The 27793-nt window shown below is 39.6% G+C and overlaps 1 protein-coding gene across 1 annotated transcript in view; it reads left to right on the top strand.

Moving 5' to 3' along the window:
- The window catches only part of lrriq1 (leucine-rich repeats and IQ motif containing 1), a 51865-nt gene that overhangs the window by 4024 nt on the left and 20048 nt on the right, over positions 1-27793 (top strand). The window contains exons 7-20 of the mRNA XM_078256523.1: positions 220-1875; positions 3213-3365; positions 3539-3689; positions 4210-4403; positions 8953-9080; positions 9318-9391; positions 9776-9869; positions 14448-14627; positions 19477-19944; positions 20470-20653; positions 23784-23909; positions 24782-24871; positions 25791-25924; positions 26791-26862. Coding sequence (XP_078112649.1) covers positions 220-1875; positions 3213-3365; positions 3539-3689; positions 4210-4403; positions 8953-9080; positions 9318-9391; positions 9776-9869; positions 14448-14627; positions 19477-19944; positions 20470-20653; positions 23784-23909; positions 24782-24871; positions 25791-25924; positions 26791-26862 — 3704 coding nt within the window. The remainder of the gene's footprint in view (positions 1-219; positions 1876-3212; positions 3366-3538; positions 3690-4209; positions 4404-8952; positions 9081-9317; positions 9392-9775; positions 9870-14447; positions 14628-19476; positions 19945-20469; positions 20654-23783; positions 23910-24781; positions 24872-25790; positions 25925-26790; positions 26863-27793) is intronic.

Raw genomic sequence — 27793 nt, 5'->3', positions numbered from 1 at the left:
GTGAGATTATGTGGAAAATCGTGGTCTCTTTTAGGGGGTGGGGGGAGGTGTTTGACTTCTCGAATCAAAAGTTCACTGACCTCAAATATAACATCTCTACACTTAGAGGTCTGTTAGCAATTTATAGGTGGACTGTTTTATGTAGTTTCAATTAAATGTTTCTAATGAGATGGGACAACTGTCTTTGGTGTAACTCTAGTGTTTCTCTTGACCAATTAGGAACTGATCAGCAACTTACAGAGACGAGTGGAGGAAGAGAGGCGGATGAGGGAAGAGGAGCAGAAGAGGATAAAGGATGAGGAGGACAAGAGGAAAAGGGAAGAGGAGAAAATCAAGATAGAGGCAGAGAGGAAAAGAATGGAGAAAGAGACAAGGAGGAAGAAAGCGGAAGAGAGAAAAATAGAAGAGATAACACTTAAAAAAGAAGAGGAGAGGAAACATAAGGAAGAGGAAAAGAGGAGAATGGAAAGGGAGGAAAAGAGGAAGAGAGAAGAGGAAAGAATCAAGATCGATTTGGAAAAGAAGAAGCTAGAGGATGCGATGAGAATGACAAAGGAGAAAGACGAAAGGAAAAGGGAGGAGGAGAAGAGGAAAAGGGAGAAGGAAAGAAACGAGGCAGAAGAGGCAAGGAAAAAGATGGAGAAAGAGAAGAGAAAAATGGAGGAAGAAATTAGCTTGAAGGAAGAGGAGGAAGAGGAGGAGGAGGAGAGAAAAACAAGCAATAAAGAAGACATGAGAATACAGGAGGAGGTGAGGAGAACTAAGGAGATTGATGAGAGAAAGAAGCAGGATGAGATGAAGACAAATAAAGAAGAGCAGCAGGCTGATGATAGAAAAATGATGGCTCAGGAAAAGCTTAATGAAGAGATGAGGAGGAGGGGTAAAAGTCAACATGAACATGCAGATGAAGAAATAAAGTTTGTGGAGAGGAAAAAGAAGGAAGAAAAGGACAGGAAAAAGACGGAGGAGAAGAGGGAGGTGAAGGAAACGGTAAGAGAAAAGGAAGGGGAAAACAGAAAACTTAAAGAAGAACTTGGACCCATCGAAGAGGACGAGGAGACGAAAACGGACTATGAAAAGAAAACAAAAGAGGAAGAACGGAAGAGGAAGCAGAGGGACGAAGTGTATTACAGAATAAGGCTTAAAGAGGATCAGGAGGGGTATGAAGGCTCTGATTTGTACAACAGAAAGTTGGAACGTGAGAGCATAACAAAAGAAAAGAAACAGGAGGGGACGAGGAAAAGGGAGGAGGAGATAAAAAATGTGGAGGGAGAGAAGCAGCTGAAGGGAGAATTTATGGGAGAAACTGAGAAAGAAAAAAAAGAAAAAGAAATGAGACTTAAAGTAAAGGAGGGGAGCCAAAAGAGAGTGGTGCACGACACGGAAAAGGACGTAAGAGCAAATGAGCTACAAGAGAAAAGAGAAAATAACAGCACGAATAAAGATAAAACAGAACACTCCCTGGTCTCACAACTACAAGACAGCACCACCTGGACTTCCTCAAGCCCTGGTCCTTTACACAGTGAGTCTACAGTCAGGCCCACCAGTACTGAAACCATACCACAACAACAACATGACCCAGAAGAGAACATCAGTCAGACCTCCATAGATAAAACTGTGGACTGCCAAAATCAAGCAGCAAGGCCTTCCCCTGTGTTTTTACCCGTGTGCCTCCCAGTGCACACAGAGAAGAAGAGGCTGTCATGGATGAAAGACTGCATCCCCTGGTCCAAACTCTCCCTCCAGAACAAGAGGAAGCAGAAAGTATCCGTCCGGAGTCGGAGAGGGCTGCGAGGCGCTGCCGAGGCCAGCAGCCTGCCACCTCTCTGCCCAGACACTTTGCTTCAGTTCACAGGCAGGAAATCCCTGCAAGAGGTAAGATTTGTACAAATGCTCGGCCATGATACAGACACACTGACAATACCATTTGTGAAAGATGAAGTTGTTAAAACACTGATATGCAAGTCTGTGGGATTTGGCCTGAAGTGCTTATACTCATACATACTCATACATACTGACACATGGAACTCTAAACTCTTCTTTGAAACTCATCCTTTTACGTTCACCCACCAGAGCTATCTAGTAGTATGCAAATGACACCTGTTATGACTTTGCGGTAAAAAGACAATGTTGAATACACCAAATGTATTAAATACTGTATTTGCAAGGAAATGTGTACTACTGATTTCACCTAGCTATGTTAAAGGATGGTCTGTATTAGGGCTGGGCAATATATCGATATCGTGATATGAGACTAGATATCGTCTTAGCTTTTGGATATTGCGATATCGTAATATGGCTTAAGTTTAGTCTTCTCCTGGTTTTAAAGGCTGCATTACAGCAAAGTGATGTCATTTTCTCAACTTACCAGACTGTTCTAGCTGTTCTAGTATTTGCTTTTAACCAATTAATCATTATATCCATATTATTGATGATTATTTCAAAATCTAATTGTTGAGGTATTAGGTCAAGAATATCGTGATATCTGGTTTTCTCCATATTGCCCAGCCCTACTCCGTATTAGCAGTGACGCTTTTTTGGGCATTTTATTCCACAGGACAGATGAAGACATGAACGGGGAGAGAGAGAGAGGGGGGGGGGGATGACATGCAGCAAAGGGCCGCAGGTCAGAGTCGAACCCGCAGCCGCTGCATCGAGGCGTAAACCTCTACATATGTGCGCCCGCTCTACCAACTGAGCTAACCCAGCCACCTCAGTGACAATAAAAACGATCTCAAAAATTACAGTACAAATAATATGATCGAAAATAATCCGATCTTAAAACAATACCCAAATAACAATGTGTAAAAAAATTAACGAAGGAGCAATTACAAAATGACAGTACATACAGTATAAACAATCAAATCAGATGTGAATCACTGATGTAGGCGAATAAGAGGGCTCTTAAAAACAAGAGCAGTCCCTATGTAACACATTTTCAAGCATCATCTTGAGCGTCTCAATGGAAACGAGTTGTTCTAATTTGAGAGAATCCTGAAGCCAGTTCCATCTGTCAGAAGCGGGAAAGTTTAAAGCACTCTTTCCTAATTTACAATTGATGCGTGGCGTGATAAGTCTAATGTGTGTCTGTGAGCGTGTCTGATATGTTGTGTTAGTGAAATTAAGCAGCGAAGACAGATACACTATATACTTAACCGTTCAAAATCCAGAAAGACCTTCTGAACTTTAAAGCATCTTCACCTATCTGTCAGATGACTACAGTGACCCTGGAGGACTTGCCTGGCTGTAGCTTAACCACTCTCGCTCAGTGTACTCAACTTCAGTCCCTCACCCTCAGACGCTGTGGCCTCAAATCCCTGGAAGGCATCAACCAGATACCACAGCTCTGCTACATCGATGTACAGGTGGGTATTCAGTCAATATATAATGAGTTTACTGTCTTAAATGCCACTTTTTCAAGGGACATTAAGTAATCCAAGATCTTTACTTACCTCTATTTTGTGCAGATCTTGTTAATGTCAGTTAGATATCATTATCTTTGTATTCTGTCCTAAGATCTTTATTTGTTTTGTTACAGGAAAACGACATCTCATTTGTCAACTGTGAAAATATGACTAGTTTACGAGTTCTTCAACTCGGCCACAACAAGCTGACGTCCATCCATGGTTTAACTGGTGCTGAAAATTTGGACGTTCTAGAGCTCTCACACAACTCCATCACCCGCATTGGTGAGAACTGGAAAAATCATGATCATTCACATGATGTTTATTATGAGTATATTTGTTGTAAAGAAACAAATAACATTCAACAGATTGTTGTCATTGTAATGTGTGATTGTGTCACACATTACAATGAAGGTCTTTAGTTTTAGTTTTGTAGCCCAAGTCTGCAATACTCCACCAGAGGGCAGCATCTCTCTTCTTTTCAGCCCTGGGCTTCATTCACTTTACTACAATATGCATTGAAAAGTGATTTATTTACTGAAGTGAACTGGAGCCTTGAGGCTAAAGTCATAAATAGATATAGGCCTGGCAAAAGGTTAAACACATTGAATTGCATATTCAGCTACCGTAACATCGTGACTCGCCTCTAAAACTGAATTTTTATAGGAGAGGGCTTTTGGACTGTCTCATTTCAAATTTATTTTTTTAGACATGCTTATGCTTTCTTTACTGCTTTTATGCAGACTCACCCTGTGCTTTTTAGCAATCTAAATAAGTGTCTTCTCATTGTCCATCTCATTCCTAGCTGGTTTGGAGTCTATGAGGAGACTGCAGAGGTTGTCATTGGATCACAACCAGCTGATCAGCACCAAAGGACTGAGGGACGTGTTCACTCTCCTGCACCTGAACTGCTCACACAACCACCTGGCAAGCGTGGAAGGTCTGGAGAACAACGCTCTGCTCAACACACTGGACCTGAGAGCCAACAGCCTTACTGAGGTAAGAAGAAAAACTGAAAGCACTGTGTTTGGATGTCACTGTTCAGGGTTGCAGTTTTGTGTGAGATCTGTATAGAAACTGATTTGGATGTTTGAGGGTGTGGAGGAGCTTAACTCAACAGGTTATACTGAATTAGGCCCACATCATTCTGTTTTGATCTGGTAGTGATGTAAATAATTTGTATTTAGGGATGTAGGGATTTCCCATGGAAAATCAGCAAAAAAAGCCAATAATAAAAAAAAAAAAGAATATGCAGAAAACAAAAGATGGAAAACTTTTGCTTTCTGCATATCACTATACTTCTTTTTCATTTTCGTATCAAGATGCAGAGAGAAAAATATAACACAATATTTCCTGTATTGGTTTTAAAATCACAAACCCCACATTAGAATTCTGACAGTGATCGGTGTGTGGTGCTAGTCATAATAATAAAAACCATCTGATTTGTGTGTGTCAAACCTTCAAAATAAAAGCTTGAAAGTGTTACAAATACATACAGTATGTGCTGATTTAAATCAACAGCTCCTGAGAGGAAGCAAATTTGGGGGCTCACATTATCACCTTAAACAGATCATGGTTGAACAGATTATCTTGACAAAACCACAGGCTGGGGAAACCAAAATTTCCCTTTGACTACAACTTAATGTCATGGCCTCATATGGAATATTTTCAAAGTTTACCCCATCTGTGAAAAAAAACTAAACAAAACAAAAATCTAAAATTCAAAAAGATATTGAAAATCTGTCACATGTCTGTCTTTAACCCTGAACAGGATTAGGGGTTTAAAGTAAAGGAACATAATATTTTCCTTCAGTCCAACAAAATTGCCCATTGAACTAAAAAAGGATGCAATGTAACAAGCTCAATGTAAGTGATCTGACCCTTACGAAACCAAAATATATTGCAGTACATTGGAAAATATCATGTGATATATTGGGCATTAATATTTATATTTTCCAATATATTGCCATATATGCATATACCATATGTTTATATATTGATAGCCTACATATAAAAAAATATATTGCAATCAAGACCAAAAAGGGCACTATATTTGTGTATTACACTATTACATATATACTATATGTAATAGTTTGTCTTTATATTAGGGCTGTCAAAATAACGCGTTAATTTCGATCAATTAATTTGAGAAAAAAATAACGCGTTTAAAAAAACAAAGAAAGAAAATAACGCAGATTAATCCATTCCATATTGAACTTTGACCAAGAGCCATTCTAGCCACCATTCAACTGTAAAATGAAGGAGGGAGACGAGAATGTGCTGCCTGGATCATTAATTGGAACATTTTGTCATGGTTTCGGTGTTTTGCTTTGTATTTCTGTTCCCTGTTTCCTGTTCTTTGTATTAGGTTCTGTTTCCCTATTTGTGTACTTCTGTTTAATGTATGTCCCTATGGATTGTTTTTGTACTGTGGGTTTTGTCTCCTTTTCGGTCTTGTTTTGTATTATGTTCTGTTTCCTGTTTTATTGTGATAGTCCGTTTTCTGTCTTGTCATGTCTAGTTCTGCTTCCTGTGTTTTCCCGCCTGTGTGATTGTCTAATGTGCTCCACCTGTTCCCCTGCCCTGGTGTCACCTGTCCTGTGTTTGCTTGTTACCTAGTTTAGTTAGCCTCTGTGTTTCCCTTTGTGTCTTGTCAGATTGTTTTGTGTCCTGTCAGATTGTTTTGTGTCCATTGTCCTTCCTGCATGAGTTTGTGTTCCTCGCCCTGCTAGTTTGTGTCCTGGTCCTGTCTATTGAGTTAGTTCCTATCCTGTCAGCCTTGTTCCTTTTTTTGTATTTTTCCCTGGGTTTTTACCAGCCTTAGTGCTGCCGTGTTTTTGTTAATAAATCCCCTTCCTCAAACCTTCTCCTGCCTAACTGCCTGCTCTCTGCGATTGGGTCCTTTATTCCCTGCCTCCACGTAACACATTTACTTATAAAAATCTTCTTCCTGAATAGGGTTGGGTACCGAAATCCGGTGCTAATACGGCATAGGTGCCTTCACGACCTGTATCTACTGGACCGAATAGCAACGCGGATTTCGGTGCTACTGATATGTCTGCTCTGCTCTCTGGTGCTCTGAAACAGACGTTACAGGCAACAGAAACACCGCTGCATGTGACGCTAGTTAACACTATACTCGACAGCAGCTAACGTTAGCCTACCGCTAGCTAGTAGCTGGATTAAACACGGTTACAATGCTGACAGCTAAAGCTAAACAGTGTAAAGTTTGTCTGTATTTCACTGTAGAGGATTCCGACACCAGGATGTAACAATCTGCAGCTGTTCTTGTCGGAAAAACACAGACGGTGCGTTCAATGAAACAGCCTCGTGGTGCATTCAAAGTTGTTGTTAAAGGCCCTTTTCCCATCTGGTGGTTGTTTTTCTCATTCAACAGCAATTTACTAGTGAAATAAGTTATTGTTATAGTTATTACATTATTATTAAATCATTTAATTTTGACCATATGGCCTTAGCAATAAACACACCGTTCTTTAATGTTGCCGACTGTTGTTTAGTACGCTTCTTTTTTTTTAACTTTCTTAAAAAGTATCGGTTTTAAGACACCAGGCAAAAATTATGTATGCCATATATTTAAAATATATTCTACCATATATTAAACACATATCTGTACATATGTTTCCACATAATTTTACATATATTTAAAATGTATGCTACCATATATTAAAAATATATTCTACCATATATTAAACACATTTGTACATATATTTCATGTCTACGTTTCCATATACTTTTACATATATTTAAAATATATTCTACCATATATTAAACACGTATTTGTACATATATTTCATGTCTATGTTTCCATATAAGTTTCCATATATTTAAAATATATTCTACCATATATTAAACACATATCTGTACATATATGTTTCCATATAATTTTACATATATTTAAAATATATTCTACCATATATTAAACACATATTTGTACATATATTTCATGTCTACATTTCCATATAAGTTTCCATATATTTTAAATATATTCTACCATATATTAAACACATATCTGTACATATATGTTTCCATATAATTTTACATATATTTAAAATGTATTCTACCATATATTTAAAATATATTCTACCATATATTAAACATAGATGTGAAACTATATCTTTACATATATTACCAATATGTTTTCCCATATAAATGGGAATACATTATGGTGGATATTTATAAATATAAATTAGCATATATTTTGGAATATATAAACATATTATATATTTATGTTCAATATATAGCAATATATTGAAAGTGGCAATCATTTTTATATTTTGCAATATATTGCAATATATTACATGAATATATAATATATTGTATAATATATGTATCATCAATATATTATTCCATGTTTTTTCAATATATAATATATTGTAAAATGTAATGGAAAATAATATATTGCAATATATTACAATATATTTCAAGTAATATATTAGTACATACATACATACATACATATATTTTCCTTTCGTAAGGGGAGAGTGATAGTGCTCAGTGTAATATTTTACAAAATCGGGGCGATGGCACACTCCATTTTTCCACATACGATACACAAACAGAACACTTCTATTTGCAGACAGCAAAGATGAACTTTGACCTGAAAGTCTCCAAAACATTGAAGTAAAGCATGAAGCTCATTCTTGAATTCATCAGTCACATAGGCTTTGAACTAAAAGAGAGATGCAAGAAAGTTAGAATGCACAATACTGGGGCCCTGCCACTGGCTTACCTTAATGAAAGGTACCGATTGATGTTATAAGTTACATTACAGTTACATTAGTCAAAATATCTTCCGTGAGAATGCTCCATAAGCAACAATTGGAGAGAGAATTTCCAATTACCTAACTTCCCTGGTAATTGCTTGATGAGGCCAAAGTCGAGAAAAAGAAAACCATGCAAAATAAAGGTACATACAAACAATAGTTGTAAGCATGATAATTTATATACCTTCAGTATTTTTTGTGATCAAATGTTTTTATTTTTTTTATTTTCTTAAAGAGAGCAAGAAAAACACACACATCCAGTATACAGATATGCAAAAGTTGAAAACATTTTTCCTTCACTCTCCCCGCAAACCCTCCCCGGTGGCGACCCCCTCCCACCCCAAGACCCCAGGATAAGTTAAAGCAATATAGCAATATAGCATCATACATTACTTGCATCAAGCATAGACAGAAAACAAACAGCATCCTCATTTCACTAGCTCCTTTACCTTATCATATGCACCAGCCCACTGTGAAATAGTTCTCTCACTCGCGCCATGCGTTCTAGCCACTGAAAGCTCTATGGTGATTACATCACCTTTAGTATTTTCTAAAACACCCCTTAGATCGCAGCTGAGCTTAACTTGCGGCCGACGCTGATGACTGTAAACACAGCAGGACTAAAACAACTGACGTTGATGGACGGGGTCATTTAGGCGTAAGCTGGACCAGCAGCAGCAGCAGCAACAACAACAGAAAGTTAGTCTAACCCCAAAGTGTGACCAGTGGTAACTGACAACTTGACCCAGTTTTTTTTCCATCAGCCCCCCGGTCTGAACAACCAGGTCCTTCTCAGAGAGCTGCATCTAGACGACAACAGCATCTCCTCCCTGCAGGGCCTCACTGCTTGCTGGCTCCCTCTCATGCAACATCTCTCTGTGGCCCAAAACCGGTATATTCCTCCAGTTCTACTTGATATCTGTCTTTGAATAATGCCTGTATGTGATAGTAGCACATTTTTCAATTTGGTTTTTATAATTGGATATCAAAAATGAAAACTCTATTCATTTCTTTTGACTCGCACAACTCACAATATCAGAATGTTTCTGTGTTTAACAGCGGTATAATGTTTAATTACAATGTATTGACGCTTTCAAAAGGGGTTATAATTTGTCTATGTGTGTCCTAGAATTACCCAGCTGCCCTCCATGTCTGATTCTGTGTCCCTTGCAAATCTGGATCTTCGATTTAACTGCATGTCAGGTAACAGGCTGTCTTGATTAATCAGACTATATAAACCCCATTTCTCATCATAAAAGCTTTACTTTATCATTCCCAATCCCTTACTCCCACTTAGCCACAGATTGATTTTACTAACACAAGAATTTACAATAGCTATACATTTACAAACCTTTGGGCATAAACACTTTGCATGACGATGCTGTGTTAATATTGGCTCTATGCTCTGCTGTCCAAGTACAGTATATGACTCCATGGAGGAAAAGATGCAAGTTCTGAAACACATCTCTATTTATTTAATTCAGTCGATGTAGCGCTGCGTAACTAGATGAGACACTGGTGAGAGGGAAGAATAGACGGAAAATTAGACACTGACAAGGCAAAGATGTTTTTCCACTTCTCTCTCAGAGCTCCAGAACGTGTGTGAAAGTCTGGAGGGATGTCCATCCCTGCGAGAGGTCCACCTCACAGGGAATCCTCTTCAGCAGGAGAGTGGCTGGAGGTAAGACGAGGGCTGGACGGAGGAGTTAGGCTACTGTTTTTAATGATCTAAAGCAGAGATCTTCAACAAGGGGGTCCGGGACCCCTAGGGGGTCCTCAGAGTTAGTGCAGGGGGGCGCCAAATTATGTAAAAAAAAAAATTCTTGTTTCAAAAATTTAAATAAGTCGGAAAATATACATTAATATGAATGCAACATTTTAATAGCAAAGATAAATTTGCCTATTTGTAAAAAGAGGTAGCTATGGTAGCCATACAGTTAAGCTTAAGTAGTCACTGTGCCTTCCGGATGTATGTTTAACATTAAAACATGAAGCATAAATAATGTCCATTTCTTTTCATCCATTCTGCCCAGTTTAATATGCAACTCAATTGTATACAATATATGCAGTAGGTGGTCCCCACTTTCAGCTATAAAAGATGTTGAAGACCCCTGATCTAAAGTCATTGTTTTCTAATGTGGATGCTTCTGCTTCTAGACCAATCAGGCAGTGCAACTGTATTAAGATGATTTGAATGTGCCCTGTACTCTCTAATCTACTGGATACTTGTGTTCACCTCTAACTTTAGCGCCTTCTCCTCTGCAGTACCTGCCACGCAGACAACATAGTGTAATTAGAAATTTCCGCCGTTCTTTCCGGAAATTCTTTGGACAAAGGGTTCAGTTGCAATTTCCTTTGCTCTGAAATATCACTCGCCGGGATGAATGTTCAAAGGAACATACCAGTGGAAATCTATAGCTGTGTTCGAAACCACTCCCTCATTCACTCACTCACTATTCCCTTTATAGTGTTTATTAAATAAACAAAGCGAGCACCCAGGAGGAGAGTAAAAGGTTGTTTATATGTTGCATGTTACATTTCCACTGTTTAGACACGAAAGTCCGCTCCATTTTTCCTTTTCAGTTTTCGCAGTGATTTCTGCTTCTTCTTCTCCTCTGGGAAAACACGGCCACGTTGCATTGTGGTATACGGGAGTAAAACGTAGGGTACATCGTATGTACAATCAAATCAGCTGTGCATTGTGGGTATTTTATAGTGGACTATATAGTGATTGAAATTAACCGCGGAGAATTCGAACACCACTACAAAATGGCAAACACACTATATAGTGCACTATTTCAGTGACGGGACGGTTTCGAAAACAGTTTATATCTTTATCAGAAATTTCGGTCTACTGGCTCAGGTAGTCTAAACATTCCAGCAGAACACAGGCCTTCCTGTCCACTTCCCAGGATTAGCACTGTGATCCGCGTCCGCTATTAGATTACTACGACGTGCCACCGACATCTGTGCTTACGTACGCCACAGTAAGTGCTCGTAATTCCAAAAATATTGGTACAACAGAAAAATCCATTCTCATTTCAGTGTCAATTTGCTCATTCACTTATCATGCCTAAATATTTTTCCCCGAGTTAAGACAGTTGTAGTGAGTTTATATAAAAAATATGCATGACCGCTCATATTCTTAATGCTTCTATTGGCCTGTCATGAGCAATGATGTCAGCTGTTACAGGTTTGCAAAGTTGTTTGGCTCCTCAAAGCTACTCACACCCATTTAGTAACACCAAAATATGAAAACCTATACTTCTCTTGCCCCTTTCAAATAGCCCTGAATGTTTCAGTTTAGAAAATTATTTTATGATGTCTTAACTGTGAAGAGTTGAATGTCAGTTGCACACGTAACACATTCCTCCTTTTGTACCACTGGCCAGTTGGTTTAATGATGTAGACAGTTTGAATATAACATTTCTGTTTCTTGCTTAGTGGGTTATTCACTGTCCAAAAAACATGGGTTACTTGTGGACGTTTTTTTCCGTCGCAAGGCTTAACTGAAACATTACCTTAATATTTCCTTAAACTTTACCTAACCTCCAATGCCAACAGTGGAATTAACCCTCTGTATTTCTACACTCATGCCCTGACCCTTTCATCCTGAGCCAGTGATAACACCAGCTAAATTAAAGCAGCAAAAGGCAAGCGCTAAGAATTACACTCCCTGTAGGCAGCCCCTGATCCAGGAGACCTGGAAGAAGAAAATATTGGGCCTGATTAATCAGGGCCACTTTAAGAGCCTGTGGTTTGGAGGAAGTCTTTACTAAATGAAATACGGACTTGTGCCCATACGGGCTGGAGTAGGAGGATAAAGGAATGTGAGCCAAGAACAGCGTTTCCCTCAGAAAGGAGGAGGAAATTTATATTAATTTAGGGAACGTTCAGGTTGAAGTCCAAGTATAGTCAATGTAGATATAGCTTTAAGGAGAGAAAGAGATTCATAGCATCTATATTGAGAAGCTCCTACTTTCTTTAAAAAAAAAGAAAAAAGACTTTAATTTATTCTTTCAGTCTTTACAAATATACACATTGCTCCAACAGAAAAATGCTTTATGCTTCAAAAAGAGAAGAAGAAAGAGACTGAATGTAGTGCAGAGGTTATCACAGTACAGAGAGAGGTGTCTTTCTGAAACCAGAAAAACTCCCCAGTTAATGAGAATCAGTCATTGTAAACATCCACAACTGATGGCATCCAATTATTTGTACATAGGTCTACTTTGCATTCTCCCAAGTGTGTCTAAATGGCGTCCATTCCTTAATTGAATTACATTACATTGCCCACCTCAATGAGCTCATGTAACCGTCAACAGGTCCTATTTGGGTTTGGAGCTTCATTTGAAGGCAGCCAGCCAGATAATATGCCCGAAGGGTTGAAATCTAATCCGGATCTGTTTCGGAGAGACCAAGTGGGCCACATCAAAACCATATCCCTCTGACAGTACACAGATCCCGTGCTTTGTGGTCACGTCTTTGTCTCAGGGTGGCAGTAGGGACGGGAAAACTATGCCTCCGATCAGAATACAGTATGAACCCTTTATACGGGTTCAAATTGTCTGTAAGAAAAGAGTTCATGATCCATACCTGAATCAGAATAAACCACCTGAGGCACCATCATTAGCTTTTTTTTCTGACTGTAATACTTTGCTCTCTGCTTCATCTTTATTAGTTGTAAGGTCAGTAGGTACATCAACTGGATTATAACAGTAAAATGGAGCTGTGTTTTAAATAATCCAGCAGAATCTACTATTTAAAAAATCTATAGCCATGGATTTTTTTTAAAACATCTTGAGATATCCATGTAAAGAGATACAGTATGAAATAAGAACTGCTCAAATTTTCACAAAAACACACATTGTGAGCTGGTGAAATGAAAGGTTTACCCTAAGCACATGTTTTATCCTCCTCTGGTGACATAGTAGACATGATTTAAGAGCATATGGTGCTCTTGGAATCAATTTTGAAAAACCCAGTTCTTCAAAATGTTTAAAAAAAAATAGACTTTGTAGCCTGAAGGCTTGCATTTTTTACGGGTTTTATTGTTGCTGTTCCCAAGTGTCCTGTAGAGTTTCTAGCTCTACATTTTCCCACTGAACACAGACCACATTTGGCCTCCACTAGTAGATGCTCTGAGTCTGTTTCTCTGGCAGATAGTTGGGATTCCTCTGCTTGTACATCCTTAGCCTCAGGCAGCAGTTACTGCTCCGCCAGACTCACAGCCACTCAGGGCTCCCCCCCAGTTTGTAGGCTGATACTACCTAACATATGCCATGGGTAGAGTTCTTATCTAAAGTGCCTGCATAACTACACTGTGAGAAAACAATAAAGTTAAGTTGACAATTACATTACCTGTCTTAAAATGTAATCACTGTAAATAGATTAGTCCAGAACACAAAATGTACAGTGAACTCAGCATAGAGAACAGCATGTACTATGAGTGGCCTCAGTGGGACCTGAAACAGTCTTCTCAAACTCTTAGCTGTCAAACTAAATAGAGAATGGCTGCTTTAACCCTTTAGTATTACAGATACCTTTTTACCAATTGAGATATACGGATAGAAATATGGTTTTACAAATATACCCTTTGGTAAAAGCTCTCGACAGAAGCTCGCTCTCTAACTTGAGCATCATTTTGAAAATCCTCAGCGGAAATCTCAGCCATGTTTTTTAGTTCTATTCATGCCGCAATCAAAAGCCTTCATCGTCTTTGAATACTTTGTTGTTTATACCAACTGTAGGACTCCCCAAAGTGTATGTATTCACTGCAGTGGTCGAAGAGGGCTTTCAAAATGCTGTACTATAATGTAGAACAATAGCAGCAATAGTATAGTTATTTAAAAAGACTGAAATGTGATGTGAATGTGTCTGCTAAGAAGGTCTTAGTAGATAAAAGATAGAAATATAATACTTTATTAATATACTTTTGTCATCTACATTTTCAAATAAATGCAGTGTTGTTGTTCAGTGCTGCTGCCAATATTATAGCTGATATCATGGTTTTATTTTGTATTATATGTATTCTATTTATAAACCACATTGGTTGCTGGTTGTGTGTTGTTTAAATACAATACTCCTTAAAGAAATATCCCATTTTACCATTATACCCCATCCCGTTTTCCATTTAAGTACGCTGCTTAAACTATTAGATGTATTACAGGAACTAAAAAATAACTGTAACTAAAAAAAGAAGGCCATTAAAAGGTGGCCTTAATGACCCCTGATATTTTATCCAGCTTGCTCTCCTTTTCAGATCCACTCTGCAGAAAGCAGTGCCTGGGCTGAGGGCCATCGATGACCAGGAGACAGACTCTTTTTTACCGCCCTCTGCTGCTCAACAGGTCAGCTTGGCTCCGGGCAGCTTCCTAGTGTTCTGCCAGGCTCAGCTTCAGCAGACTGGTGATTTACAGCAGCAGCACAGCAGGGAGCTCAGGTAAGAGACTGACTGCTTGTGTGGATGGACTGTCAATGCACTGTGTCTAGTGTGGAGGAGCGCAGGTTAATCCTTTCTAGAGCTGTCACGAACCCATCAAGCAGGGTTCAAAATTAACTTTTTCATCCACCAGCCAAATGGCTAGTGAATGTTCAAACTTTAGCAGCCACTCAAAATATTACCATTGTTTTTTTTGGCTGGTGAGTGAAGCAATCTACCAGCCACTTGCATATTTGACCAGCATTTGGCTGGTGGATGGTGAACCCTGCCATCAAGTACGAAGAAAATATGTAATCGGAGGTGCTACCACATTTTATCATGATCATTTTCTCTAATACTGGCACCAGGGATGTTCAGAGAGTTTCCACTTAGTTATATAATAATAATAATAATAATAATAATAATAATAATAATAATAATAATAATAATAATAACTTTATTCAAATAGCACCTTAAAAAACAAAGTTTACAAAGTGCTTTGACAGACAAGCAAGGCAGATGAGGTCAGTAAAAATAACCAGCCAAACAGAATGGCCGACGTCACAAACTGATCCTGTGAGCCTAATGTCCTCGGGCAGATCGTTCCAAAGTCGAGGGGCCCTGATGGCACGGTCACTCTTAGTTTTAAGCCTTGACTCTGGAACAGCCAAAAGGGCCCTGCCCGAGGATCTAAGGCTATGAACTGGCTCATATGGGGACAACATCTCTGCTATGTAGCTAGGAGCCAGACTCATACAGGCTTTACAAGTGATTAGTAAAATCTTAAAATCAATTCTAAAACAAACAGGGAGCCAATGGAGAGAAGCCAGGATTGGGGTAATATGATGTGGTCTGTTAAAACCAATGTGAAGCCTAGCTGCTGCGTTTTGAACCAATTGGAGGTGAGAGAGTGACCTTTGGCTGATGCTGCAGAGGAGGGAGTTACAGTAGTCGAGTCTGGAGATGATAAATGCATGAATTACTTTTTCCAGGTCAGAGCGGGAGAGCATGGATTTTATTCTGGCGATGGTTCGTAATTGAAGGAAAAAGGACTGGACGACCTTCTTGATGTTGGGATGGAATGTTAAATCTGAGTCAAATACAACTCACAAATTTCTGGCGGTTGGCTGCATATTGGCAGACAGGGGACCAAGGTTACTCTCAACGAGACTTGCAGGATTTGGGGGATTGAACAGTATGATTTCTGATTTAGAGTTATTGAGTTGAAGAAAGTTAAACAGTTAACATCATTAAGACAGTTTAAAACAGCAGCTAGGCTTTCTGGGTCGTCCGGTCTCAAAGGATGGTGTGTCATCCGCATAACAGTGAAAAGAGACGTGATGCTGGAGGAAATGGCCTAGCGGAAGCATGTAGATTGAAAATAAAATTGGGCCTAAAATCGAACCCTGCGCTACTCCATAGGTAATGTTTGCTGTAGATGATGAGTAATCACCTATGGAGACCGAGTAGGTTCTCTCTAAAAGGTACGAATAAAACCAGCTCAGTGCAGTATCCTTGATGCTAACCCAGGATTTAAGGCGGTCAATTAAAATATTATGGTCTTCTGTGTCGAAGGCTGCACTTAGGTCTAAAAGAATTAAAATTGATAAATGTAACAGTCTTACATCATCTGTGTTGGTAAATTGAAATGTCTAGAGGACTTATTTCTGCTTGGAAGCAGCTAATGGGAAGGGAGGAGGGAATTGCTCAGCTCAGATTTGTTCATTCAAATTTGGCTTTGAGGTGTCCAAATAAAACAAAAGGGTAATGAATGCACCATGTACTCTACTGTTGTTCCAGTGTCACGGATAGCATGCTCTTTCCCACTTTTATATAACTTGTCACTAAACTCTGTGTCAAGAATTTAATAATTCCACATCACATGCATTCTTCTTTTTTTTTTTTTTTTTAAGATTATTTTTGTGGGCATTTTTAGGCCTTTATTTATAGAGGACAGCTGAAGAAGGGGAAGAGAGAGGGGGAATGACATGCAGCAAAGGTGCAGTGGTCGGTGTGTATATATATATATATATTACTTTTAAGGAAAAGAGAGAAAAAAATACTAAAAGGTGAAATCCTAAAGGGATTATAACATAGAATCAAATGGCAAACCAGAGTAAAACAAATTAGGATAAGACGATATAAATTACTGCAAACCTATCTACAAGAGGCCGTATTACACATTTCATCTTGTGCTGATCAGCCTGTCAGACAGACATGAAGCAGTCAGGAATGTTAGCTATCCTCTTGTTATGTCTGATACATAGGGCGTAGTGAGCCTAAAGACAACGTCTATCTATTTTCATAAGTCCTTCGATGTCACTGGCCTCTGCACACATTGACACTCCTCTGCGAGACGGACCACCAACACTTAAAACAGTGGTCAACTTTCTGCTTATCTTCATGATCCTTCCAAATTACACAGCACAAAAGATGAAAAGTGGCTGCGGCTACCCATGCGGGTCACACCGAGGACTCCTATGGCTTGGGGGGGTAGCGTGGCGCTCTCTTTGCTTCACCCCTCACTGTGTGCCCTCTTACCCCCCTGGCCTCTGGACAATGAACCATTCTGCAGGCTTTGCAAGGACCAACACAGCCATTTAACCCCTGGCCTGACCTTGTGTCTGACTGAGGTTTAGAAGAGGTGAGAAGAGTGCCACACGTCTGTCCACTGACGACGTAAGATGGGGAACCATGGGGTTTATCAGGGGTATGGTTTCACAACTTTTCTCTACAGGGTATAGAGTGGAGGCTGAATCATCTGTTCCTTACAAAATGCCTCTATTTCCTACCTACAATGTACTTCTTATGGCTTTTGCTGAGAAACTTAAATCTTTCTCTTAATACAAACAGAAGTTTAAGAAAAACAAATACAAATAGAAAAATCCCTTAAAAATGTCAATGACAATTGACAAAAAAAGAAATCTTGCTGCTTTTTTACTACTTCTTCCCCTGGCTATGTTCTGTGTACTCCTTGCATTTTTTCCCCTTGTTACCAAACACCTTAAATGTCTCTCAGAGACAAGCTGAAGGGTTAATGCAGTACAATAGAATTAATTTGTAATGTTCTCTTCAATATCACAGACACAATGCATATTGCCATGGTTTAGAGACACAAGAATAATTCAATTTAACATGGATGTTTTTCATAAATGTTGGATAATAATAAAAGTTGGATATGTCAGATGCGGTACACACCCATCCCAACCTCCCCACCGTTACTTTCCACCTTGCTATAGGGCGCCCACTGAACATTGACACTGCATGTAATTTGTGTGCTGCAAATCAATTCAATGTGAATGTACTTCTTAAGAAAACTGGGCTGCTTTAAGGATAGTCATTGGTTAAAATTGTTCCTCCTGTTCAAGTGATCTCTTCCTAACATGATTACAATGTAAGAGATGGGGATCAAAATTCAAAGGCCCTGTCCTGTGTAACGATGCATTTCAAAGTTCAGCTGAAACTAATATGTGACTCAGCAGTCTGAGTCAAAAATATCGAGTCAGTGAGTAGGCTATGCTCTTGCATATTTTTGCTTTTAGTCTCTAAAGCGTGTTTCTCACACGACTTGTAAGCTGGCGTCTATCCTGAGGTTGATATAAACTGCAATAAATGACATAATCATGGCACAGGCTTTGTCTTGACCTTTGCTGCTCTTCAGTTTCTTGCAGCAGTTATTGCAGCTATGACTTCTGCTGGGAGCATCCATATGGCACAGCCACAGCAAATGTCCCCAAATGTCCTGAAATATAATTGAACAATGGGGATTTTAGTGTTAGTGTCTTTGTGTCTTGTAGTAATTACCTCCCTGTCAAAAACATTTTATATTGCAGCTTTTGCATTACAAAACGTGTTTTTGATCATTCCTGCTCTCTTATATCAGTGGTATACATGTTGATGGTGACCCTGGAGTGAACCAGCAGGTACGGGGGTGACGGGGTCAGTGGGGTCACAATCCTTTTGGACCTCCCGACTGCCCTCTCACTTGTCCCACTGAGAACGAAGAGCTAGGTCTTTGTAGAGAAGAAGCTCTACAACCTAAGGCTACTGGCTCTCCAGACTGGCTGGGCAATGAAGCGCCTCTGCCCCCTCAGGGTTGAAGACAGGGAGGGGAGGAGAGCCAAGCATTGCTAATAGATTAATTAAGGTTCTATTGAGGTGGCTTTGTAGTCAGTTTATCCCCTCAATGAAAGAGACATTATATGGTATTAGGGCGCACACAGAGCAGACAGGCACCTCTCTCTCTCTCTCTCTCTCTCTCTCTCTCTCTCTCTCTCTCACTCATACACCCACACATTTAATACTATATACTAATACTAGTTCATAACAATATGCTCCAAACTAAATTACTCTGAGCGTCATGTGTTTTTTGAATTTTTATATTCATAAGCAAATATACTGCCAGTGTGGTTTCTTGATCGTAGCTATGATTTTCTTTAAAATGTGGAAATGAGGAAGGAATGTGTATGTTTTAGAAAACCCAACATTTTTCTTAGTACTGTAGGTAGGGTGATTACATCTGAACTATACAGAATCCACCTCACACAGGTTGTGACTAGGCTGTTTCCCAGATCAAATGACACAGATCTTAGATGATTTACTAATATTATTGCTCTTCCTGATGAATTTGCCAGTGTCAAACTAATCACAGCACAACAGAAATCAAGTCAAAATGTAATTAAAACTAACATCCACATCCTTAGCTTTAAAACTGGAAAACTGCTGCTCCTACTGTTATGTGTATGCAGCATGGTAAAATCATCAAGTTTATTACACTAAGGTTTAATCAGTGCTACCATTCTAAAGACATTCTGAAAAGAGCAAGCATCCAGACCTAAAACAGTGTGTTTTTGGGTGCATTTGTTCACAGTAATGTCTCATCTTCCCTGGATGCTGTAAAGACCTCCTGCCGACACTTTGCTGAGGCTCTGCAGCTGGCTAAGGACCAGAGATTTACCCATGAATATGGTGACACCACTGTGGCTGCCAAACACAGAGCTGCAAGCCAAACAAAACCTGAGGAAAGACTTGGACACATGGACAGCACCAATGCTGAGAAGTGTACTGAGTGCCCAGAAATGGAATCCACTGGAAAAGTCCAACCAGTTATTTCAAACACAGACAATATCAGATGCAAATACTGGACTTTTGAGGAGAAGTTGGCTGCAGAGAGTTGGCATTACTCATTCAACACTGTTGCAAGAGGTCCAAAGACAGAGCCAACAATTTGCAGAGCTAACTCGGGCAGTGTTCACTCCTCTGCAACAAAGGGGAAACCAACTTCTTCCAATAACGAAATGGCACCTGTGTCCAACCATCAAGACCTGGACCTCCAAAAGTAATTCACCAAAGTTTCTGAGTCAGTAGTGTCCACTTCTGTAGTGTCCATTCCATCCAACACGATGTTGTCAACAACAGATCAGTAAGATCAGCTGATAGTGTAGTGTGTTGTAGTCTTTGTAATGAAAGCCTCCAAATTCTTTCATGTTACACAAGTGGACACTGCTGACTTAAATCAAACACCATTTTTTTTTATATAATTCTTTTTATAGCAGCTCAGCATTTTATTAGTTTCTGCTGCAGAGCATTTGTCATTATTGGAGCCTCCTCTATGTGATTTACAGCAGATGTTTAACATCTTATTCATTTTAACGCGCAGCTTCATCATTAACACTGCACTATCTTTGGGAGGACGATAGATCTTTGATATGAAGGGTGACTCTGGACAGTCCTCTTTTTCAGATGTCTGCTCAGAAATAAATTCATGTTTTGAAAGACAGAGGTGCTATGACATCATATAAATCCCTCACTTTGTGTGTGTGTGTGTGTGTGTGTTTGTCTGTGTGTGTCCTTTTCGGAGCAGCACAGCAGCAGTCGTGATTCAGCAGCTGTGGAGGAAATATAGACTGAAATGTGAGAACATCAGCAGCCTTTCCACAGCTGAAAAAGGAGGAGGAAGTGGTGGAGATGGAGGAAAGCCAGAGTCAGGACCTTCCTATATTAACGGGAGCGTTGTTGGCCAAGATTATGCAGCAACTGTCATCCAGGTAAAACTTCTGGAATTTTGTCAGATATTCTGAACTTTTTGTTTGACTACAACAAGTGGAGTCAGGCTATAAATAAGGGGCAACAATTGAATGTCTTTGTTGCCTCTGTTACAAAGAAAACATACCCACGCGGCTTACATGTTTTGTCTTTTGCCCATTTTTGCAACATCCTCCACCAAACCTTTCCCTCTGATGCTATTTTGAAAGTTACGTACAGGAAATGAACAACTTATTTATGTGTAGTATTGCGGCTATGTCAGAATACGATTATCCAGTCAGAGTAGAGTATGTATTATGTGCCCAACGCAACATACCCACAGAGCATGAGAGGCCAGGGACTGCCAGCCCAGATTGGTTTCAGCGATACAATTTAGAGCATTGTCTTTCCCCCAACACTGCAGTAACAGGACCTTTGTCCCGAGCTTGTACAGTGCTGGAGACAATGGTCTAGCTAAGTGTGACTGCATAACTTGAATATCTCAAATGAATCAATCAACCTATTTGATTTTTTTCTAATAGTTATGTATTCAGGGTTTTCGCAGGATCTTTAAAAGTCTTAAAAAGTCTAAAATTTCAAAATCTAAATTTTAGCCCTTAAAAAGTCTTATATTCTATATATGCTGATTGTGTTCTAGGTCTTACATCATTTTAAACAGCTCTTAATTTTCCTACGTCCATGCAATGCTACCTCTAATGCTACGTTTTTTTAAATTCCATGGTGTTGTAGTTCTTTCTTTTGCTAGTCCAAATATAATTTTGCTGTATTACTACAAATGTAGTCTATATCCACGATCTTCCACTTCCGGGATTGCCCTGTTGCCACCGGAAATTCCGCCGTATGTCCTTTTTTTCGACCAGATTTCCGTCACCTTCCGCTTCCTTTGTGTTAGAATTCTAAACTCTGGTGGATTTCTGAGGACTATGGTTAACTGCTCCTCAGATCTCTGCAGGGTAAATCCAGACAGCTAGCTAGACTATCTGTCCAATCTGAGTTTTCTGTTGCACAACTACATGAAACAACTTTTGAACGTACACGTTCCACCAAAACAAGTTCCTTCCCGGGGCTATTTTTTCCAGTGCCAGCGGGGGCTCTGTGCAGCGCTTAGTGACGATTTTGATTTGTTTAAAGAAATGCCAAAAAACCAGAGCACGTTTTTCTCCCATCCTGGAATGCTATGTGGACTAGCCAGACCCTCCTGGAGGAGTGTGGAGGAGGGTCTGGCAAAGCGAGACTACTACAAATAAGACCGACGTGTAACTTATATTGCAGCCAATCAGCTTTTCGTGTTATTGGCACAAGTCTCTTTCGGATTGTACCACAGACATAAAACAGATTTTATTCTTCAGCTATGGGGAAGTGCAAGTTTAGTGATACAGAAAAAAACTGAACTTAGGGCTTAGTTGATGTTGTGATAAAGGTCTTACATTTCATTCAACATTGGTCGTAAAAAGGTCTTAAAAAGTCTTAAATTTGACTTGGTGAAACCTAAAGAAAAGAAACTCTGGTATTAGTTCAGTCCACCCATCCGTACACACATCCAGAACACTATGTCCATTGATGCATAGCAAATGTAAGTACATGTAGTATGTAATCTACATTAGAACAACTAACGATTTAGAGATATAAGAGAGCAGAAATGATCAAAAAACGTAAAAATGCGGTCATACTGGAATAATTGGTCAATTCTATTTTTGGTTTATTGATTAATCATCAAAGCTATAAAATAATGGGTATATAAAAATATACCCATCACAATTTCCCATTGTTTAAGTTGATGTTTTCCGATTGCTTGTTTTGTCTACCCTACTACCCATACTACATTTAAGAAGATGGAATGGGCGAATGTGTTTGGCATTTTGTTGAAACAAACCTTCAATATTTAGCAGCCTAATTTAGCATAGACAAGAGACTTCTACTTAATTTCAATTACATTTTATTTATAGTGTCAATTCACAACAGGAGTTATTTCAGGACACTTTACGTGTAGAGTAGGTCTAGACCACACTCTATAATTTACAAAGAACCAACAATTTCCCACGAGCAAGCATTTGGTGAGACAGTAGCGAGCAAAAACTTACTTTTTACAGGCAGAAACCTCAGACAGACTCTGGCTCTTGGTAGGTGGCCATCTGCCGCTGCTGGTTGGGACACAGATACACAGATACAGATATATGGAGAAATATGATTCATAATAATTATAGCAGTTGGTGTGATGAACAGTGGCAATTACAGTACCAATAAAGTTAATAGAACTATGACTAGAACTAATATTAATACTAGTGCAGGGTGTAGCAGCGTGTCGAGCAAGACCACGGCAGCAGCTGCAACCACGATCCAGGTGCCACCCCAATCCAAGGAAAACTGTGAGGCGAGAAAACATAAGGACTCCGGGGAATAAGCTCTTTGGAGCTAAGCTAGTAACAAGCATTACTGGGACATGAATGCACACAGATTAACCTGTCAATGTGTAATTTAGGACCTTACTGCTACAACTAGAATTTTTAATATTGTGGCTGAAGTAACTTTCACACAGTTATTATCTCAAAATGTCCTTTTCCACCCTTGAACATCCATCTTCGGGCCTAATACGTGCTATGGAGGCATATTCGGCTATTCTGTATAAGCGGCCAAATATTCTGTAAGCGGCTGTTCTAAAAAACATGCTATTCAACATTTCTCCCAAATCCCTTTTCAACACAAAAAGTGTTTGATGAGTCCTTTAGGGCTCTCTAAGGGAGAAGGTGGGGGTGGTGGGAATAGTGTGTGTCTGTTGCGGTGGGTGGTGGTGGTGGGGGATGGGGAAGGGGGGGGGGGGAAGGGGGGGTACATGAGTAATTAATCAGATTCCAAAGAAGTGCGGTAGTAAGAGTTCTAGGATTCCTGCTCAGCTGAACTTGAAGTGAAGTGTGCCCCCCGCAGCCCATTGGGAATTGGAGGATTTAGAGGCACACTGGAGCTCCATTTGTCTCGGAACAGCCCGGAGTCACGCAGAGTTCAGACAGCAGAAAACTCAGCAATTAAAACAAGGTTAACAGGTTTTATCTCCCTAATGGGATAACGCACAATTCTTACGTTTGCCTCGTGATTCATGGAGGGTTTTCTACCATTTTCTTCTTTGGGTACCTCCAGGCGTTTTGGAGGGGCTTCACTCTGAGGAGGAGGCTCGCATCTGCTCTGGCTGCTGTGACATGCCCCGACACCGGAGAGGACGACACCTTTGAGGAGGTGGACATGGATGAATTCGTTTTTGATGAGGTAAGCGAACAAGTTCATGTGTTCCTCACGGCATGGTTCAGTAATTCTTTACCCCACGCCCTAGCGATACACAAACCTGCACAATGGACAATACAAAATACACAAATGCAAATACTTACCCAATATTCTCTCTCTATACACACACACACACACAAACAATCCTGCACACATGCAAATCTGCAAAAATACATACAAAGACGCAGAAACATGCACACACATGCACAAAACAAAGACACAAAAACATACAGGTAGACCCACAGACATGTACATTTAGACATGCACAAAAAGATTAAAACATACTACACATTTATGAGCTATCAATTTAAAGCTATAGTGCGTAGTTTCTGTCGCCCCCATGAGGAATTCTAAATAATGACAACAAAACTATTGACGCATCCACATGATACAAGCCTTCCGTGATCGCCCACAGCCCCCACCCCTCCTCCACGCTGTTGCTAGTAGCTAAGAGGAGACATGGAGGATTAAAAAAACATGATGGACTCTTCAGAAGAGGTCATTATCTTTACTTGAGTTTCTGCGCGCGAAAGTCGCCGGATGCCACAATCTTCTGAACATAGCCATACTAAGAAATACAGAGAGAGTTGTGTGGAGCCGAGTCTTAATTATCTTTGTAGCAACTCATTTGGCAATGGCTTGAATGTAACGGACGTTAATATCAAAAAGTTACTCACTAAAGCTTTAACCTGTTTGTGACACTAGAGCTCCCTTCACTATTGTATATTTTATACACTATAATAACCGTATATTATATGCAGTATTATATGTTAGGTTCTGAAGACACTTTTCTTTGTTGTTCCTTACTTGTTGCTGTCAAGAAAAAAAAAAAAATATATACTTTTATTTTCAAAAAGGCAGCGCTGGAGAAACACTGGACATTGTCGCTTATTGAGGACCCACCTCCTAGACGTTACCCTGTGTCTGAGCAGCCACTGTCTCTGAAGGTAAAGCAACTGTCCTGGGACATTCTGTAATATTTTTTAAAACCTGGTGGGCTGGTATTCTAGTGAAAGTGGCCAGTGAATTTTGGAAACCAGCCCCTGTGTGATGTCAATGGAAGAGTTATTTTCTTGCCCTGTCGCTTTCTCATCTTGGTTATCGCCCCCTCCAGGATTTGTCTCACTCTTCCTGATTGATCTTTAAATTTACTCTCTTGAAAAAACAAGATTATTTCCTGGAGGGCTGTAGGTTGCTCTGCACCAGCAGATGTCATTTTTCACACTGGCGGACTGTCGTCTAGTTTTTTTTCCCCCTTCATTTACCTCTCGTTGGATCTTTTCTTTGGAGCATGCTCAGCACTATACATCATGGTGGCCACTTTAGGCCAGCTGATACGGTGCAGCTGCCGTCATGGCCGGCCTCAATGTGTTGACACTGAGGTACGCATCAAAGGCAGGGATGAACAATTTAGTGCTTCCACAAAGAGAAAATGGGATCTGGAGAGTAATTAAGCTGTTAGTTTGACTTACATATGAGCATTCCTTGAGTATGAAAACTGTGTCAGCGAAATACCTCAAAAGAAAACATTCACTGAGTTTAATGTTAGTGGACAGACTTATATATACATTTCATTTTCCAATACAGTATATTCAACATATACTGAGGACTGTATGTTGTCTAGACAGAGCTCAAACTCTATTTTCCCATTTAGAGTTCCAGCCTTACAACCTTCTGAACACACCTGAAATGAGGATTCAGTTTTTTCTCTGGCAGAAGTTTCCTCAGTTGAATTAAATGTAAAGAACCGCTCCAGTAAATGAAAACGTAAAATAAAGATTTGCTGCTGTGTATACTAAAATCTATTCAAATAAAGTCATAAGAGCTGTACATTATGGCTGACAATGATTACTATATGTATTTCAGCCTCCTGGGCACTTTCCTAAACCCTCCCAGTACATACTCCCACCACCGCTTGTGTTGAGGCCAAAGCAGGCCTGGGTGCCCGGAGAACAGATGGACTCTGCTGGACAGAGGGTTTCCCCAGAGAGCTCCAACAGGTAGAACAACCCACAGCCAACATTTGACTGCATTTGATACAGAGAAAAAAAAAAAATCCAAGTAGTTATAGTAAGCAGAGTGTTTTATTGACATCATTACAATAATGCTGTAGGGGTCTGTACACAGTAGAAACGCAAAGTCACATTAAGCTGTAGGTGTTAGCCAGGCATCCTAACTGGGCTCGTCATATTTTCACTTTCAATAAACTGTACCTGGATCACTCTAACATTCATACGACACTGACATTGTAACATTCATATGTATTCAACCCAAAGCAAGTTACTAAGAACGGCATTAGATTCAAGATTATTTATTGTCCTTCCTCAGCACACTTATATGAAATAATATTTGCTCCAGTACCAAAGTGTAGAGGACCTAAAAGTATGTATTAAAGTGCAATGAAAAACAATTAAACATCAGGAATAACACAATATTAAACAGATAATATTGAACAAGCAATAGACAAAATCAACCACGATACAATTATGTTAAAATTATATTTAAATTGATTTTCTTACAATGAAAATCATGACGACTCTTGTCTAAATTATGTCCATATTCAACATACTAGTGTGTCATGGTTAGAGCAACATCGTCTACATTTCAAACTTAAGTAATGTAGCCTTTAGGCAAAACACTCAAACTTTACTGTACCAGTGGACCTCAGCCAAGTGGGTTCAGTAGCCAACAGTTTTTTACTGTGGAGATCTCTTTTGATCATAAGTTGATAATGTCGATAACATGCTAATACTAGTCCTGCTGTTTTAATATGTTTAAATATGTGTGGTCATATTATAAAATAGGAATTTGTAGATTTCTGCATGTCATGTTTTATTTTTAAGGAGAATCGTTTTTATGATTTCAGAGGTAAATCTCCTGCTTCAACCTCAATGCTCAGCGGTCTCTCTGAAAGATCAGAAAAGATTCTGGAAGAATGGTAAATCATTGTCTTATTATACATTCTGTCAATGTCAATGTGTGTTTTGTTATTTCGTTGCATGGGATTTTTTTTTTATGGTCAATTTTTGATTATTTTTATATTTTTCAACATACAGAACAAACAAATACAGCTGAACAAGAACAAAAACCCTCTCCCACCCCCCACCCTCTGCGGTCTCGAGGAAAACAAAACAAACTAAAAGAAAACCTAGTCGCTCTCCTCTAATTCTTGTGATGCTGAGGTCATTAGGACTGATACTTTTCCATAGGTCTATAGTCGATGACCTGGCTTTGTTAATCCTTGCTGTAGAGAGCTCAAGCATAACTATGTCTAGGAAGTACGGCAACCATTGTTTTATACAAAGCGAGTGGGGGGGAGCCAGCATTGAGCTATCATTTTCTTGGTTGCGGTTGAGCCGGCTAGCCAAATTTTCTTTTGTCTCCCAAGTAGGTGTAATTTAGAGTAGGGCTGACACGATTCCTTGAATAACTCGAATAATTCGATTACAAAAAATCCTCGGTGCAAAATGATTTGCCTCGAAGCTTCGTTAAATCAATGTTACCAATGTTGTATTGCTGACGGACGGTGTTTCCACACGGATCATTATTATTGTCGCACACCAGACGCTGCTCAGTCTGCTGGCGACACATGCCAGAGCGTAAATAATGAGGGGCTAAGAGAAGAGACAGGCTGGAGAAAACGACAGAAAGTGTCCAAAGTTTGGAATCAGTTCAAACGTGATTAAAATGAGAACTCTGTACAGTGTGTCTACTGAAAAACCGAACTAGCTTACCACAATAATAGCACGACGTCAATGCTTCAGCATCTCAACAGAAAACATTTCTCATCCATTCCACGAAGCGGACCCGACAAAAGTAAATCACAGAGTCGTATGGATGATGAAACTACACCAAACACAACAACTACC

The sequence above is a fragment of the Sander vitreus genome, chromosome 8 (assembly GCF_031162955.1).
Source record: "Sander vitreus isolate 19-12246 chromosome 8, sanVit1, whole genome shotgun sequence".
In the NCBI taxonomy this organism is placed as follows: domain Eukaryota; kingdom Metazoa; phylum Chordata; class Actinopteri; order Perciformes; family Percidae; genus Sander; species Sander vitreus.
This window is presented reverse-complemented; position numbering and strand designations above follow the sequence as displayed.